This window comes from Musca domestica, unplaced genomic scaffold, assembly GCF_030504385.1.
Source record: "Musca domestica strain aabys unplaced genomic scaffold, Musca_domestica.polishedcontigs.V.1.1 16, whole genome shotgun sequence".
Lineage (NCBI taxonomy): Eukaryota > Metazoa > Arthropoda > Insecta > Diptera > Muscidae > Musca > Musca domestica.
This window is the reverse complement of record NW_026712219.1, coordinates 10,020,435-10,036,049: the sequence shown is the minus strand read 5'-3', so window position 1 is coordinate 10,036,049 and position 15,615 is coordinate 10,020,435. Positions and strand designations below refer to the sequence as shown.

General features: G+C 33.6%; 2 protein-coding genes across 2 annotated transcripts in view; one reads left to right on the top strand and one right to left on the bottom strand.

Annotated features, from left to right (window-relative positions):
• The window catches only part of LOC101890318 (rho GTPase-activating protein conundrum), a 249,626-nt gene that overhangs the window by 28,298 nt on the left and 205,713 nt on the right, over positions 1–15,615 (top strand). Inside the window, exon 2 of the mRNA XM_059120045.1 lies at positions 1,118–1,397. The gene's annotated coding sequence lies outside the window, so the exon portion shown is untranslated. The remainder of the gene's footprint in view (positions 1–1,117; positions 1,398–15,615) is intronic.
• LOC131801427 (venom peptide isomerase heavy chain-like) lies at positions 4,661–5,447 on the bottom strand. The gene has a single exon (XM_059120196.1). It carries the CDS (start codon positions 5,445–5,447, stop codon positions 4,671–4,673), a length of 777 nt encoding a protein of 258 aa, XP_058976179.1. The 3' UTR covers positions 4,661–4,670.

The window sequence follows — 15,615 nt, the reverse complement described above, 5'->3', positions numbered from 1 at the left end:
CCAAAAATAGTACCATTTTGTACACAAAAGTACGAATTTCCTAAAATATCTACATACCTCAGTTCTACAATGCAATAGTAATCTTATTTCCTAATTTCAGCATTACAGCTCTATTGATTCACCCAAATCGAAATTGTACCAAATTTTGTACCATTTAGTATTTTTAATGGGCATGAGTACATGTTTGGAAAACTTCCTCCATATCACAATCATAAACTCCGGCAAATTTCACGATTCCAGCTCCATCCGTTTCTCCAAATTCAAATTGTACTAAATTTAGTACAGTTTAGTACTTGTCATATACATGAGTACAAACTTCTAAAAATATCTCCTTACATCGCCTCTCCTTGATTCCCAGTCTCCATTTCAAGTTTTTAGCTCACACGAAATGTTAGCAAATACAGATCATTTTAGTATTTTTCGTACACTTATTGTGCGAATTTCCAAAAAATCTAAATCACAAATTCCATCAGTGACCCTCATTCTAATTTTAAGAGTTCTAGCTCTACTACTTCCTCAAATACAAAGGGTACGATATTTAGTACTTTTTAATACTTTTCGTACCGTTCTAATACGACTTTCCAAAAAGCCAGCCTTATCTGACACAGAGGACCAGAATAACCCTCACCCAAAATTTCCCAAGATTCTTACTTCAGCGGTTTCATCTGGGCGTTGATGAATCAGTCAGTCAGTAAATTACTTTACGATCTTCGTATTTTAGACACATTGCCTATCAGCTTGATTTAAAATTTCGCATTTTAAGGATATTAGACACATTTTTCAAACATGGGACTTGTTCCAAATATGGTATTTGAAACTCGTAATTGATAACAGGCCCTGTATCAGAAAATTGTCTATATAGGATGATGATTTGCATGTCAAAAGGTTGATGTATTGAACATGTACTTCCTTCACGAATGAGGCATATAAAGACCTCAGGAACTTAATTCGACTCACATCGCAAAAGTTTGACACACTGATTACTGGACTACGCATACCACTATTCGTCGGTAAATAAGTAATAAAATTTTGCCATTAATTTCTCATAATCAAATTATGTTTTTCAAAAGTATATTCCGATTTTTTTCATGTTCTTTTCGCTTAATTGTTCTTTCAGCGCACTCAAGGTCACAATGAATCGTCATCGTTGTGAAGTACATTAACATTTCCATGGATCTGTATGCTAATGCGTAAAAATACACTCACACACAAAGTTCTTCTAACAAACAAAGGGATCACAAAACGTTCTGATGGACAAATGAGTGAATGAATGAATGATGGGTCAATATTTTTTTTCGCTGCAGACCATGCTGACCCTAGCCATTGTGTCCAAAGATGATGGTTGTTCGATGTCTGCCATAGTCATGCTGCTGATGCCATTGTCCATTCCAGCGTAGGTATGAATCGTATTTGATCATTATTTTATGCTTCTTTGATTTCTATTGAACGCAACCGGCCAGAGCCATCAGACGTCCAAAGATGATGGCTAAATTTGTAGATGGGTGTTTGCATTATCATGGATGGTTTCGTTTTTTTCCTTTGCGTTGAGAGTAATGAGTTGTTATTTACTTGAGAAATCACACCTTGACAATTCTGTACTTTAATTATCGGCGGCATGTCATAAAATGTTTCCGGAGGTTTTGATGTCAGTGCTGAAGGACATTTGGGTGTTTAAAAAATTCTGTGAAATAGACAAAGCGGAAAACGTATAGAAAAAAAAGAAGTTTACTACAGAATTAATTTTCAACGAACATCTTTTTTAGAGAAATATTGTTATCGAACAACTTTGCTATAGAAATAGTTGTTATCGAACAACTTTTTCACAGAAAAACCTTGTTATCGAAAAAAATCAACAAAAAAACGTTGTTATCGAGCAACTTTTCTATAGATAACGTCTTTATCTACAAATTTTTCATAGAAACAGTCTCTATAGCAACAGTCGTTATCAAACAAATTTTTCACAGAAAAACGTTGTTATCGAAAAAAATTCAATAAAAAACGTTGTTATCGAACAATTTTTCTATAGAAACAGTTGTTATCGAACAACTTTTCTATAGAAACAGTTGTTATCGAACAACTCTTGTATAAAAACAGTTGTTATCGAACAACTTTTCTATAGAAACAGTGGTTATCTAACAACTTTTTCACCGAAAAAGTTGTTATCGAACAGCATTTCTATAGAAAAGGTTGTTACTGAACAACTTTTGTATAGAAGGAGTTGTTATCGAACAACTTTTCTATAGAAAATGCTGTTATCGAACAACTTTTTTTATAGAAACGGTAGTTATTGAACAACTTTTCTTTAGAAAAAGTTGTTATCGAACAAGTTTTCTGTAGAAAAAGTTGTTATCGAACAAGTTTTCTTAAGAGAAAGTTGTTATCGAACAACTTTTCTATAGAAAACGTCTTTATCTAACAACTTTTTCATAGAAACATTTGTTATCGAACAACTTTTCTTCACAAAAAGTTGTTATCGAACCACTTTTCTTCACAAAAAGTTGTTACCGAAAAACTTTTCTACTGATAAGGTTGTTAGCGAACAACTTTTCTATGGGAAAGATTGTTACCGAACAACTTTTCTATAGAAAAGATTGTTATCGAACAACTTTTCTATAGAAAAGACTATTATCGAACAACTTTTCTATAGAAAAGATTGTTATCGAACAAATTTTCTATAGAAAAGATTGTTATCGAACAACTTTTCTATAGAAAAGACTGTTATCGAACAACTTTTCTACAGAAAAGACTGTTATCGAACAACTTTTCTATAGAAAAGATTGTTATCGAACAACTTTTCTATAGAAAAGATTGTTATTGGACAACTTTTCGATAAAAAAATATTGTTATCGAGCAACTTTTCTATAGAAAAATTGGTTACCGAGCTAATTTTCTATAGAAAAAATGGTTACCAAAATGTTGTTATCGAACAACTTTTCTATAAAAAAGGTTGTTATCGAGCAACTTTTCTATAGAAAAATTGGTTACCGAGCAAATTTTCTATAGAAAAGGTTGTTATCGAACAACTTTTCTATAGAAAAGGTTGTTATCGAAGAACTTTTCTATAGAAAAGGTTGTTTTGGAACCAGTTTTCTATAGAAAAGGTTGTTATCGAACAACTTTTCTATAGAAAAGGTTGTTACCGAACAACTTTGCTATAGAAAAAATTGTTATCGAACAATTTTTGATGTTTGCTTGTTATTGAACAAGTATTCTATTGAAAGGTTTGTTATCGAACAACTTTTGTTGTTTGTTTGTTATCGAAAAGAAAAGATTGTTATTGAACAACTTTTCAGCCAAAAAGGTTGTTATCGTTGAACTTTTCTATACAAAAAATTGCGATCGAACCAATTTTCTAACGAAAAAATTGTTATTGAACAATTTTTTAGGAAAAAAGTTTTTATCGAACTAAATTTTCCTGAACAAAAATTCCCATTCCCATTAAAAAAAAGGTTTAATCTTCTTTTGTCCTTTCTTCTTTCATCAACATTTTCCGAATTGTTTCAAAAATCCTTATTTATCAGGTTCCTATGTCATTTTATCCCACAAAATAAAGATACAACAAACAAACATCCTTACAGTGAACATATCCATAAATTAAACAGATAATTAGTCTGTCTTGTCAATTGAAAGTAGATACCCCCTGTCGAAGGTTACAAAAGACGTAATGGTCATCATTTTGAGTTTCAAGTTAAAAACATCGATCCATCCATCAACAATATTGGCGCTCATAAACTATTTCGGTAGTTAGTTCCCAAATAAAAAATGTAACTACATTGTTCAATTACATACCCTCTGAAGGACTATCGATACGTAGGCAGATACACATCGGTGTGGTAATTCTCCGTTATGTCACAGCAGGTAGTCAAAACCAGGAATTCTCCCATCATATCGCATCATCGAGACCAGACATTGTAAATCCTCCAACAACAAAAATGCATACATATGAATTGGAATCCTGCAGGTACTCAAGTTGTCTGAACATTAAAGCGTAGCCAATGTAGTGGTGACGAGATGACAGCCTTCCAATCTGGCGTTACTATCCCTGCACACAATCGAACAGAACAAACAATGCAACGCACGTAACATAAATATGGGAATTAACCTATCCTAACATCCTGTTAATAAATTCCTTTCATGTTTGATAAATACAAACGAGCCCGGACCCGAGGAATTTTCCCAATCTATGAGATTTTAAAATTCAAAATTCTTGAGAATAAGTGATTGATTTTCTCTCTTTTGACACAAGATGGATTCGTCAGTAAGCAGATAAGACGGATTGGACAAGGATATGCAAAAGTGTAGTTTTTAACCATCTTCAAATTAAGTGAATTTTAAAACAATTAATTGGGCGCCACATTTAAAAACATATTTTTTCAAATATCACAGAGTTTGAAATGACATGAAAGAAATTAAAAGTCAACGATTGGGCGCCACCTTAAAACATAGTCAAGTCTTTTATGATCGTACGATTACATATAAAGGGGTTAAACCACTGGATTTGGATGACAACTGTCATATCCATAATTTATACTTCAAATAAACCCTTTAAAGTAGGTTAACACCACAAAAAGATCTAACATAAACTTGACATGAGATTGTTTAGTAGTATTAAATATTGATTGAAATTTCTTCACGTTGTTTTTCTTTATTTTATTTATTTTTTTAATATCTTAAACCTTTTTAATATTTCCCATAATCCAATCGATATACAACGAGACCTGAGCATAAACATTGGGATATTGTTTCATACCGCATGGCTCATAAAACCAGGCTGCAATGCCGACCAATAATGGCAGTTCAGGTTCCCGTATCTTCAACAATGGACCTCCGACATCCTCTCGACAAAATGATTGACGTGCAATTTGCTTGGTGCACACCATCTGCTCATCGGTCACCAATTTCGCAGGCAATAAATCTCGACACTCACTCCACTCCATAATCGGAACAGTTAGACGTCTTGTTGCAGTGGCCATAGATGTTGTGGGATAACCAATAGTCACATGACCATAACCAAAGACATCCACAATACCCGTAGGGACCGTATTGGGTTCGGGCAATTCAGCTGGGCGCACATACTCCGTCCACACATAGGGTTCGCTGACATGCAACAGGGCCAAATCATCGTGATATTCACCGGGAACATAATTCTCATGGACAACAGCAAAATCTACGGTTGGTCGTTGCCAGCGATTGGAAGTAAGTTGTGGCACAAAGTGACTACCCGCCACGGCCCACATTCCAATGGGATTTTGAGCACAGCTGGCAGCAGTCAAGACCCATTCATTGTCGATTATTACACCACCACAAATCACAGAACCGTTCACCTTGTCATACAATCGAGCCATAAAATAAACATCAGTCTCCCAGGCATCTTTGCCCCTTAATATTCCATTGGCTTGGAAAATGGTCGAGGCGAATAGCAGCGAAATGACCAGAAGTGTTTTCATGTTGAAAAGTAAAACTGAAAATGAAGGTAGTCGCTTCTAATCCAGTCAATTTTGTGGCAATCAGTGCGAAATTTATTATCTCACACGTGGCCCAGATAATGTTATCTATGGATAGTAGAATTAGTCTTTGTATTATATTTTTATAAATAATGTATTCGAGATTTTTATCAATATAAGTAATTTAAATAGCCAACCCATTTTAAGAAACTGCTTAGGGTCCCATTAAAAATATATGAAAAATTCACAGTTAGAAGGGTGGTCTATGTATTCATAGAAAATTGTTCGATATCAGCATTTTCTAGAGAAAAGTTGTTCGATATGACAACTTTCAAGAGGAAAGTTGTTCGATAATAACATTTTCTATAGAAAAGTTATTCGATAACAATCTTTTCTATAGAACAGTCGTTCGATAACAATCTTTTCTACAGAAAAGTTGTTCGATAACAACATTTTCTATAGAAAAGTTGTTCGATAACAACATTTTCTATGGAAAAGTTGTTCGATAACAACATTTTCTATAGAAAAGTTGTTCGATAACAACATTTTCTATAGAAAAGTTGTTCGATAGCAACATTTTCTATAGAAAAGTTGTTCGATAACAACCTTTTCTATAGAAAAGTTGTTCGATAACAACATTTTCTATAGAAAAGTTGTTCGATAGCAACATTTTCTATAGAAAAGTTGTTCGATAACAACCTTTTCTATAGAAAAGTTGTTCGATAACAACATGTTCTATAGAAAAGTTGTTCGATAACAACATGTTCTATAGAAAAGTTGTTCAATAACAACATTTTCTATAAAAAAGTTGTTCGATAACAACATTTTCTATAGAAAAGTTGTTCGATAACAACATTTTCTATAGAAAAGTTGTTCGATAACAACATTTTCTATAGAAAAGTTGTTCGATAACAACATTTTCTATAGAAAAGTTGTTCGATAACAACATTTTCTATAGAAAAGTTGTTCGATAACAACATTTTCTATAGAAAAGTTGTTCGATAACAACCTTTTCTGTAGAAAAGTTGTTCGATAACAACATTTTCTATAGAAAAGTTGTTCAATAACAACATTTTCTATAAAAAAGTTGTTCGATAACAACATTTTCTATAGAAAAGTTGTTCGATAACAACATTTTCTATAGAAAAGTTGTTCGATAACAACATTTTCTATAGAAAAGTTGTTCGATAACAACATTTTCTATAGAAAAGTTGTTCGATAACAACATTTTCTATAGAAAAGTTGTTCGATAACAACATTTTCTATAGAAAAGTTGTTCGATAACAACATTTTCTATAGAAAAGTTGTTCGATAACAACATTTTCTATAGAAAAGTTGTTCGATAACAACCTTTTCTATAGAAATGTTGTTCGATAACAACCTTTTCTATAGAAATGTTGTTCGATAACAACTTTTTCTATAGAAAAGTCGTTCGATAACAACATGTTCTATAGAAAGGTTGGTGATAACAACATGTTCTATAGAAAAGTTGATCGATAACAACTTGTTCTATAGAAAAGTTGTTCGATAACAACATGTTCTATAGAAAATTTGTTCGATAACAACATGTTCTACAGAAAAGTTGTTCGATAACAACATTTTCTATAGAAAATTTGTTCGATAACAATATTTTCCTAAGAAAAGTTTTTCGATAACAATATTTTCTTTAGAAAAGTTCTTCGATAATAATACTTTTTAGAAAAGTTGTTCGATAACAAAATTTTTTATAGAAAAGTTGTTCGATAACAACATTTTCTGTAGAAAAGTTGTTCGATAACAACCTTTTCTGTAGAAAACAACATTTTCTATAGAAAAGTTGTTCGATAACAACATTTTCTATAGAAAAGTTGTTCGATAACAACATTTTCTATAGAAAAGTTGTTCAATATCAACATTTTCTATAGAAAAGTTGTTCGATAACAACCTTTTCGATAACAGCATTTTCTATAAAAAAAATTGTTCGATAACAACATTTTCTATAGAAAAGTTGTTCGATAACAAAAGTTGTTCGAAAACAACATTTTCGATAGAAAAGTTGTTCGATAGGAATATTTTGTATAGAAAAGTTGCTCGATTACAGCCTTTTCGATAGTAACTTTTTCCATAGAAATGTTGATCGATAACTATTTTTTTCATGCTCGATAACATTTATTCCATCGAGATATTACTCGATAACAACTTGTTCCATAGAAAAGTTGTTTGATTACAACATTTTCTATAAAAGATTGTAATCGATTCTAGTTAAAAAAGTGGTTATTTACTAATCGTTTGATCCAAACAAGGTTTGTTAAGAAGTGGGACTTGGTCCCAACATCTTCCCCAAACCTATAAAAGAGGATGTATTATATTCACTTATGTCGACTGTTTTTTCTATTCCCTATTTGCCTCTTATTTATTTCAATTTATATTAGGTGTATTTATATATTGTATTTTTAACAAGTTATTGTGTAGGTCTGACTGGTCTGGTATTTCTAGTTATTTCTGCTTGTTTCCATGCATCTGCGTTTGTCCATCTTCCTGTTTTCACAGACAGACAACTAACTCTCAAATATTTTCACAGCATCCATACCTGAGAATTCTTGGAAAAATTTATTGCGTTATTCACGTTTTTTCAACGCGATTACGTCAAATACCTAACCCTGTTAAATAAATATACGCAATTCTAGAAACAGATGTGCTAATGGACAACACATTTGTTGTCACCTCTTTGGTGTTTGCGTTGTGACAAAAGGATTGTTGAAAGGATTCGGAAAAGCCCCTTTGTTTTCAATTCATTTAAACAGAGACAATATTGATTTAGAAGACTCTAAGAAGATACATTTTAGCACCTTAGTCGGAATTGCTTTAACGGCAATAGTAAAGGATCAATTGTCACTAAACAGGTGGACAAATATTTTATTATTCAGGGAAACCCTTTTTGTAGGTAAGAGTTTTTGAAAATCCCCTTTTTCTTGGCATTGTTATGCTGTTGCATAAGCATAAGGTGTTTCTTACTGCTACTTGGGATAAAACTTAATTATAGAGTTAATCTCCATGAAAAGCAGTCCTTCTCAAAAATCTCGAGTTAGGGTTTTCTTTTTAATACCCTCCACCATAATATGGAAATATACGTTTTAGACCCCAAAAAGTATATATATATATTCTTGATAAGCATAAAATTCTATGTCGATTTAGCGATGTCCCTACTGTCCGTCTGTGGAAATCACTCTAGCTTCCGAACGAAATGAAGTAGATTGATTAAATTATACTCAAATGTATATTATGTCTGCAGTACTTTTGGTATTAAAAATGGGCCATGTAGGTCCACAGTTTGGAATAGCCCCCGTATTATGGTAACTCGCTATTTTAGGTATTTTGGTGATTTGAACGACAAAACCTGCCAGTGCACGTCCACGTCGTCGTATAGACCCTAATATAACGGCTACATTCGGTATTTTTAAGATTTCAAAAAAAAAAAAAAAAAAAAAAGAAATTAAATGTTTTTTTTTTTTTTTTTTTGAAAATTGCCAAATTCGTTCCAAATGGTGGAGGCTATTCAAAGTTCGGCCCGGCCGAACTTACAGCTTTTATTCGTACTAAATGGCTACGAACAGTACTAAAATGTACTAAAAATTGAATACATTGTATTGGACACACGGGTTGAGCTAGAATTTTGAAATGTGGAATTGGAGTCACTAATGGCGTGTAGAATAGATGTACCAAAGAGTAATGGGAAAATCCCACTAAAGTTACAAAAAGTGCTAAATGGTATTAAACTTCTAAAAATTTAACATTTAACACCAAATACTGATGTGAACTGATAGAGTTAAATCCTAAAAGATTGGTTTGAGAATCAATGTTGCAAAGAATATTTGATACATGAAGTTGATTTTGGAGAAATGTACTAAGTGCGCGTTTTGTGCTAAATGGTACTTAAGTTATAACAGTATGGTTTAGGATGAACGGATGAAGCAGGAATTTTGAAATTTTGCATAGGGTTGCCCGTTACTTGTAGGTTTGTGATAAAGAGGTAGTTTTGGAAATGTGTACTGTTAATGCATGAAAAGTACTAAATAGTAATATATTTGGTACAATTTGGTATTGGGTGACCAGATAGTGCTTGAAATCTGAAATTTGATATTAAAGTCGCTGTTCATGTGTAGCCTGAACATGTAGAGGTGGTTTCGGAAATGTGTACTATAATTGTACGAAAAGTACTAAATAGTACTTTGCTTGGTATTGGGTGAATGAATACAGCTGTAAGCCTTAAATTTGATATTGAGGTATCTTGTGGCATCTGGAATTGAGACATGGAATTGAGACATGCTATTTGGTGAAAAAAGAGCTGAAATCCTAAAATTTGATATTGAGGTCTCTGTCGGAATCTGGTGGTGATTTTGCAAATATTGTCATAATTGTTCGAAAGGAACTAAATGGCACGAAATTTGGTATTGGGAGAAGGGATAGGGCTGGAATCCTGAAATTTGATATGGATGCAACTGTTGGTGTCTGGAATTGAGATGTGGAGGTGGTTTTGGAAATGTGTACTAAGATTGTACGAAAAGTACTAAATGATACTAACTTTGGTATTGAGTGAATGTATAGGGTTCGGATTTTGAAATTTGATATTGAGGTCTCTGTCGGTATTTGGCGTTGAAATCTACTGGTGATTTTGCAAATGTGTACTATAATTGTTCGAAAAGTACTAAATAGTACTATGTTTGGTATTAGTTGAATGTCACAGTTGGTGTTTGTGGTTAAGATATTGAGATGGTTTTGAATACGTATACTATAATTGTTCGAAAAGTACTAAGTCGTACTAAATTGGATATTGGATGAAGGGATAGAACTAGAATCCGGAAATTTGATGTTAAGGTCTCTATTTGGTATTTGCGATTCAGATGTTTGTGGAAATGTGTATTTTAATTGTACAAAAATACTAAATGATATTAAATTTAGTATTGGATGAAGAAATAGAGCGGAAATCTTGAAACTTGATGTGGATGTCATAGTCTGTGATTGAGAGAAGGAGCTGGTTTTGAATGTGCGTACTATTGTTGTACTAAATGGCACTAAATTTGATATTGGGTGAAGGAATAGAGCTGAAATCCTGAAATTTAATATTGTGTCCACTGTTGGCTTTTAGGGTTTACTTATAGAGACGTTGAAATAGTTTTGGACAGAAAAATTTGATCTTGGACCATTGAGCAATGGCTGTACTAATATCCTCCTCGGTAAATTTCAAAATGAAAGATTTGAAGACTTTTTGGTGTAAAAGGTAAATTTATTCTTATTAGTCCTTCCGAAATAGGCAATACCAGAATAATACATATAACTTTGAAAGTCTGAAAAGTACGATCTATGAAGTTTTGATTAATAATTTTTGTCAAACTGAACAAATTGTGAATTTTGAGTACTAAATTGATCAAACATGAACTGTTCGAACGAATTTGAAAATTTAAGGTGGACTTTTCAAAATGTTGACCCCTTTTGGGGAAAGGTGCAAGAAGGAGTGGGTCGGTAAATTCCATATTCCCATCAGAATAAAGCAATATAAAAAAACTGTAAAATAATACACAAAGTTTGAAGAAAAAAGTTGACATGAACCGCATGTTATAATTATTCAAAATTTTGACCCGTTGTACAGGAGGCACCAAAAGAGGTTTGCATATGTATCTCATTTCCACACTAGATATAGTTTTGCTTAAAATATTGTAATATGCCACCTTTGAAAAGAATCGGATGTTAGTTGTACCTTTTATAAGCATCTTGGTGATTCAACATTTTGACCCTTTGTGGGGAGGGAGATCTGCCATATCCCATATTCACACCACATCTTGTGTTAGTAGAAATATAGTGAAATGTGCGAAATTTGAAGACCACGGAAGTTTTATTTCCCATTTTATGAGAGATGCATCATTACACCAAATCTCGTCTTAACAAAAATATTGGAAATATTCGCATTTTTTGGGATTTCGAAAGATTGCATAAAATTCGAAAATCGATAAATTATTTTCTGTTAAAATAATAACTTTATAAGCGGGAGTTATCAGAAGGGTTAACAGATATAGCATGTCTCCCAAATCATTCTAAGTTCGACAATAATATATCGATGTACCAAGTTTGAAAGAAATGAGATACTTCCTTTGGGGGATATAACGATAACTTTCAGAATTACGAAAAAAGTCAATTTTTTTCGAATTTCTGTTAAACTTATCGAAAATATTCATATTTATTCCAAATTTGGCAAATTTCGGATGAAATATCTGAGAATTTACAGAAACATCCGATACGTTTCCGAATTTCGTATCAAACATCCTATATTTTTACAAAATATCGAATGATTCTCGGATAAAACTATGGAACATATTCATATTTTTTCGAATTTCGAATAAAATAGCCGACAATTTTCCCAATTACGAGAACATACGAGACTTTTCAGAATATAAATAAATTCGCATAAAACTATAGAACAAATTCAGATTTTTTCCAAATTTCGGATTAAATTTCCGAGAATTTTGCGAATTTTATATCTAACAAACAAAAACGTTCCAAATGTTCCTTATTTTCTTTTGGGAATTCTAATCGAATTCTTCATGAAACTCCAATGTTTTCTTCCGAAAAAAAAACTTTTAGAATCTTGAGCAATTTCACGCAATTTTGTTCCGAGTTCGTTCAGAATCGAAAACTTTGGCAGAGTTATTTTCCGAATTCGGACCCCCTGTCTCGTATGGTAGATTTATTCTTGCCGGTGTTGTTATAAATATTAAAGGCGCCTCCTATGTCCACCAATAATAGATTGAAGTAGTTTTTTTCGGCGCCTGTCTATAGTGGCTTGTAGTCCCTTCGTTATACCCATTTATGAAGGACATTTTTAACAATGGAAAAATTGTTTTCATTCCTTAAAATTCTAAAAGTTTCTATTGTTTTCCGACCTCAACAAATATTTAATTTTTGTTTATAAATAAATAAAAATCACAGCAGACATGAAAAAGTGATTTCGTGGTGATGTATTGCAGACAAATTTCAATTGTACTCCTATTTTGATAAGATAAAAACAGGTGAGAGGTAGGAAGGTAGGTAGCGCCAGTTATTTTTCTGTGTGTGGGTTGTTCTATTTCCATTTATCAATTGGAAGAGATAAACCAATCCGCCAGCCAGCCAGGCCACCTCCTGCGAAGAGTTGATAGTAGCTGATACACTTGAGATAATTACACGTTGTGGCTTGTGGGGTGTGTCGGATATAAAAGACCCTGATAAATGTGTTATTCTTGGAAATGTGGAACTGTTTGAATGGTTGCTTTTAATAAAGGATTTAAATTTATCTGTGTTTATTTTTCACAGATAAGGTGGTCTAGAAAGACCTACTTGAGGTGGTTTTTCACTTTTGATTGTTTGTAATGTTGGTAAAACAGGAGATAACTCAAATACAGGGTGAGATAAAAAAACTGCAAAAAAATCAAACATTTAGAATAAGTTTAGATTTGTTCGTAATAGTCACCTTTGGCACGAATTATTACCTTCAATCGGCCAATGAAACCGTCACACGCTGCCCGAATGTTGCTCTGGGGTATTTTGACCCATTCCCGGCGAAGCGCTTGCTTGAGGTGATAGACACTTTGGTATTTTTTAGTGCCACCCCTGCTTTGCAAAATACTCCAGACACAATAGTCCAACGGATTGGTATTCGAAGATTTTGGTGCACTGGAAATGAAACGAGGAACCGAAGATCCCAAGATTTTGATGCACTGGAAATGTTGGAATGTCCAAGGTCTGCCGCCCAAATGTTTGCGTGCCAAAGGCTTTCCGCGATAATATTCGGAATTTATTCTGATGCCACGGTCGACTAACACGAGCGGAGAGCGACCATCGACTGTTATGGCTGCCCTCACCATCACCATGGCCGGCGATTAAGTTCTGGTGGCCAACCGAAGGTGCACATTTTCACCTGACCTTTTTGGCAAGTAAACACGATCATTTTGTTTGTTTACAAACTTCTGGATAACGAATGTTTTCTCATCGGAGAAAACCAAATTCGACAGTTCACCACTTTCGGTCAAGCGAAGCAACTCTTTTGATCTGTTGTCTATCTCTATTTCTATTTTCTTTCTGTTGCGGTGTAAGTTCTTCCACATTTTGGAATTTCAATGGCTTTACCCCGAGCTCATTTTTCAATATTTGCCGAATGGAATATTGTGATATGTTCAGCTCACGAGCCATTTTGTCGGCCACTGCGACACGGGTTTCGATTAAGTCGCTTCTTTACTTTTCGAATCATTTCTGCTGATGTTGCTGTTTTCTTTCGTCCACTTCTTTAACGTCGGCCTACGCTACCAGTATCACGGTAACGAGCGATGGTACGAGACACAAAAGATTTATTCACATTTACATGGTAGAGTCCTCTAACGATAGCCACCTGTGGTTTTCCAGCCAAATATAAAGAAATCACACTATCAGGCTTGAATTCCATCACGAATAACTTTTTTTCTGGAAAGCTCTCTCCAAAATGCTTTTGTAGGCTTGTAAATAATATAATTAGCTATCACTGGAATAATTTTAACAGCTGTTAGACGATTGGTTTAGGAATGGCAGCAGTCTGAAGTTGGTTGCAGTTACATCTCTATTTTCGGTATTTAAGCAACATTATTCCCCGGAAAGTTTCAAATTTGATATTTGAAGTTCGTAGTGGATGCTTCAGCCTAAGACAGAAAATTGTCTGTGCAGGTCTTCGTATAGCCCCCATATAACGGTACCTCCCTATATTAGGTATTTTGATGCTTTTAGCGACATTATTCACCAGCATTTTGTTCAAATTTGGCATTTGAAGTTCGTAATGGATACTCAAGCCTATGACGGAAAATTGTCTATGCTGGTCCAGGTTTTTGTATAGCCCCTATACAATAACACCTCCCAATATTCGGTATTTTTTATTTAATTTTTTAACGTATTTTATTTTTTTTTTTTTTAATTGCCAAATTCGTTCCAAATGGTCTTCTTTCAATATTTTATTCAAACATTTCCACATTTTTTCACAACTCCCATCCCCGAATTCCCTCCTGTGGCCAAAGTGCAAACATAGACCCAGCAATTTATGTTCCCCATTTCTGTAATCTTTACAAAATTAACACGAAAAATTAATGCCTTCATAAGAATGCCAAATCCCATGATAATATTTTGCCCCGAAATGAAAAAAAGTACGCAGCTCAAAATAAACTTGCCAGCCCAAGGACAAATCAAGGATAATGATCAAGGCTAAGGAATGCCAAAGTGAATGAGCTTCCAAATTATTATCTAAAACACCATCATCATCATCATCATGGTTGTCGTCACATTCTTGCCGTCTGCCATCATCCGACTGACAGACAGACAGCCTGACACATTATGCGTTTGTCTGGAGCGCAAGCCCAAAGTCCTCTCAATTCAAAAGCCATTGGGTTGACATGCCAAACAAACACTTGTTGTCGTTATTAGTCCCGACACATAGTCGTGTCTTTATGCTGTCCCGAACAACTTATCACACACTCAGTCTTTGGCTAATTCCGACAACAAAATGACATGACACCAAAAAGGATATCATTTCACATTTTTTTGTCATATTTATTTTAGTTGTTGTTGGAAATTTTTACTGAAATTCCATAATAAAAACGATAGCCCAAAGAATGAAGTGTCTCTCTGTTGCTCCACAAAATCATAAAATTGAAGTTATATGAATAGACATGCAGGACAGAATTTTTGCAATCTGTCTGTAAGATGTACACGGAGAAAAATGGAAATATTTCCAAATGATCTTGGGATACAAATTCACATATTCACGACTGTGAGTCTAAAAACCCTTGGTAAAAAATTTTGAAAATCCACAATAATGGGTCTGAAATTCTTTGGGATTAAAAATTTAAAAAAAATGGATGGCCATCGGTCGGAGGTCACTTGGAAAAATATTTTTAGAAATTTATCAGTATTGGACCGATTTTTAAGAAAACCCCGAAAATCGGTCTATTAGCAAATATTTTGCAAAATAAAAACCAGTAAAGAAAGACTTAAAGTCGGACGGGGACGACTTTATGATACCCTACACCACTTTGCTAATTTAGTAGAGCTCCGCATAACAATTAAAAGTTTTTATGGGAGAATTCAATCATACACGCTATGATTATAATTATAATTTAAAGTTCAAAGGACTAAATATGCCGAA

Bases quoted from the DNA above. Each gene is read 5' to 3' on its own strand.
- LOC131801427 (XM_059120196.1), bottom strand. From the start codon at position 5,447: ATGAAAACACTTCTGGTCATTTCGCTGCTATTCGCCTCGACCATTTTC.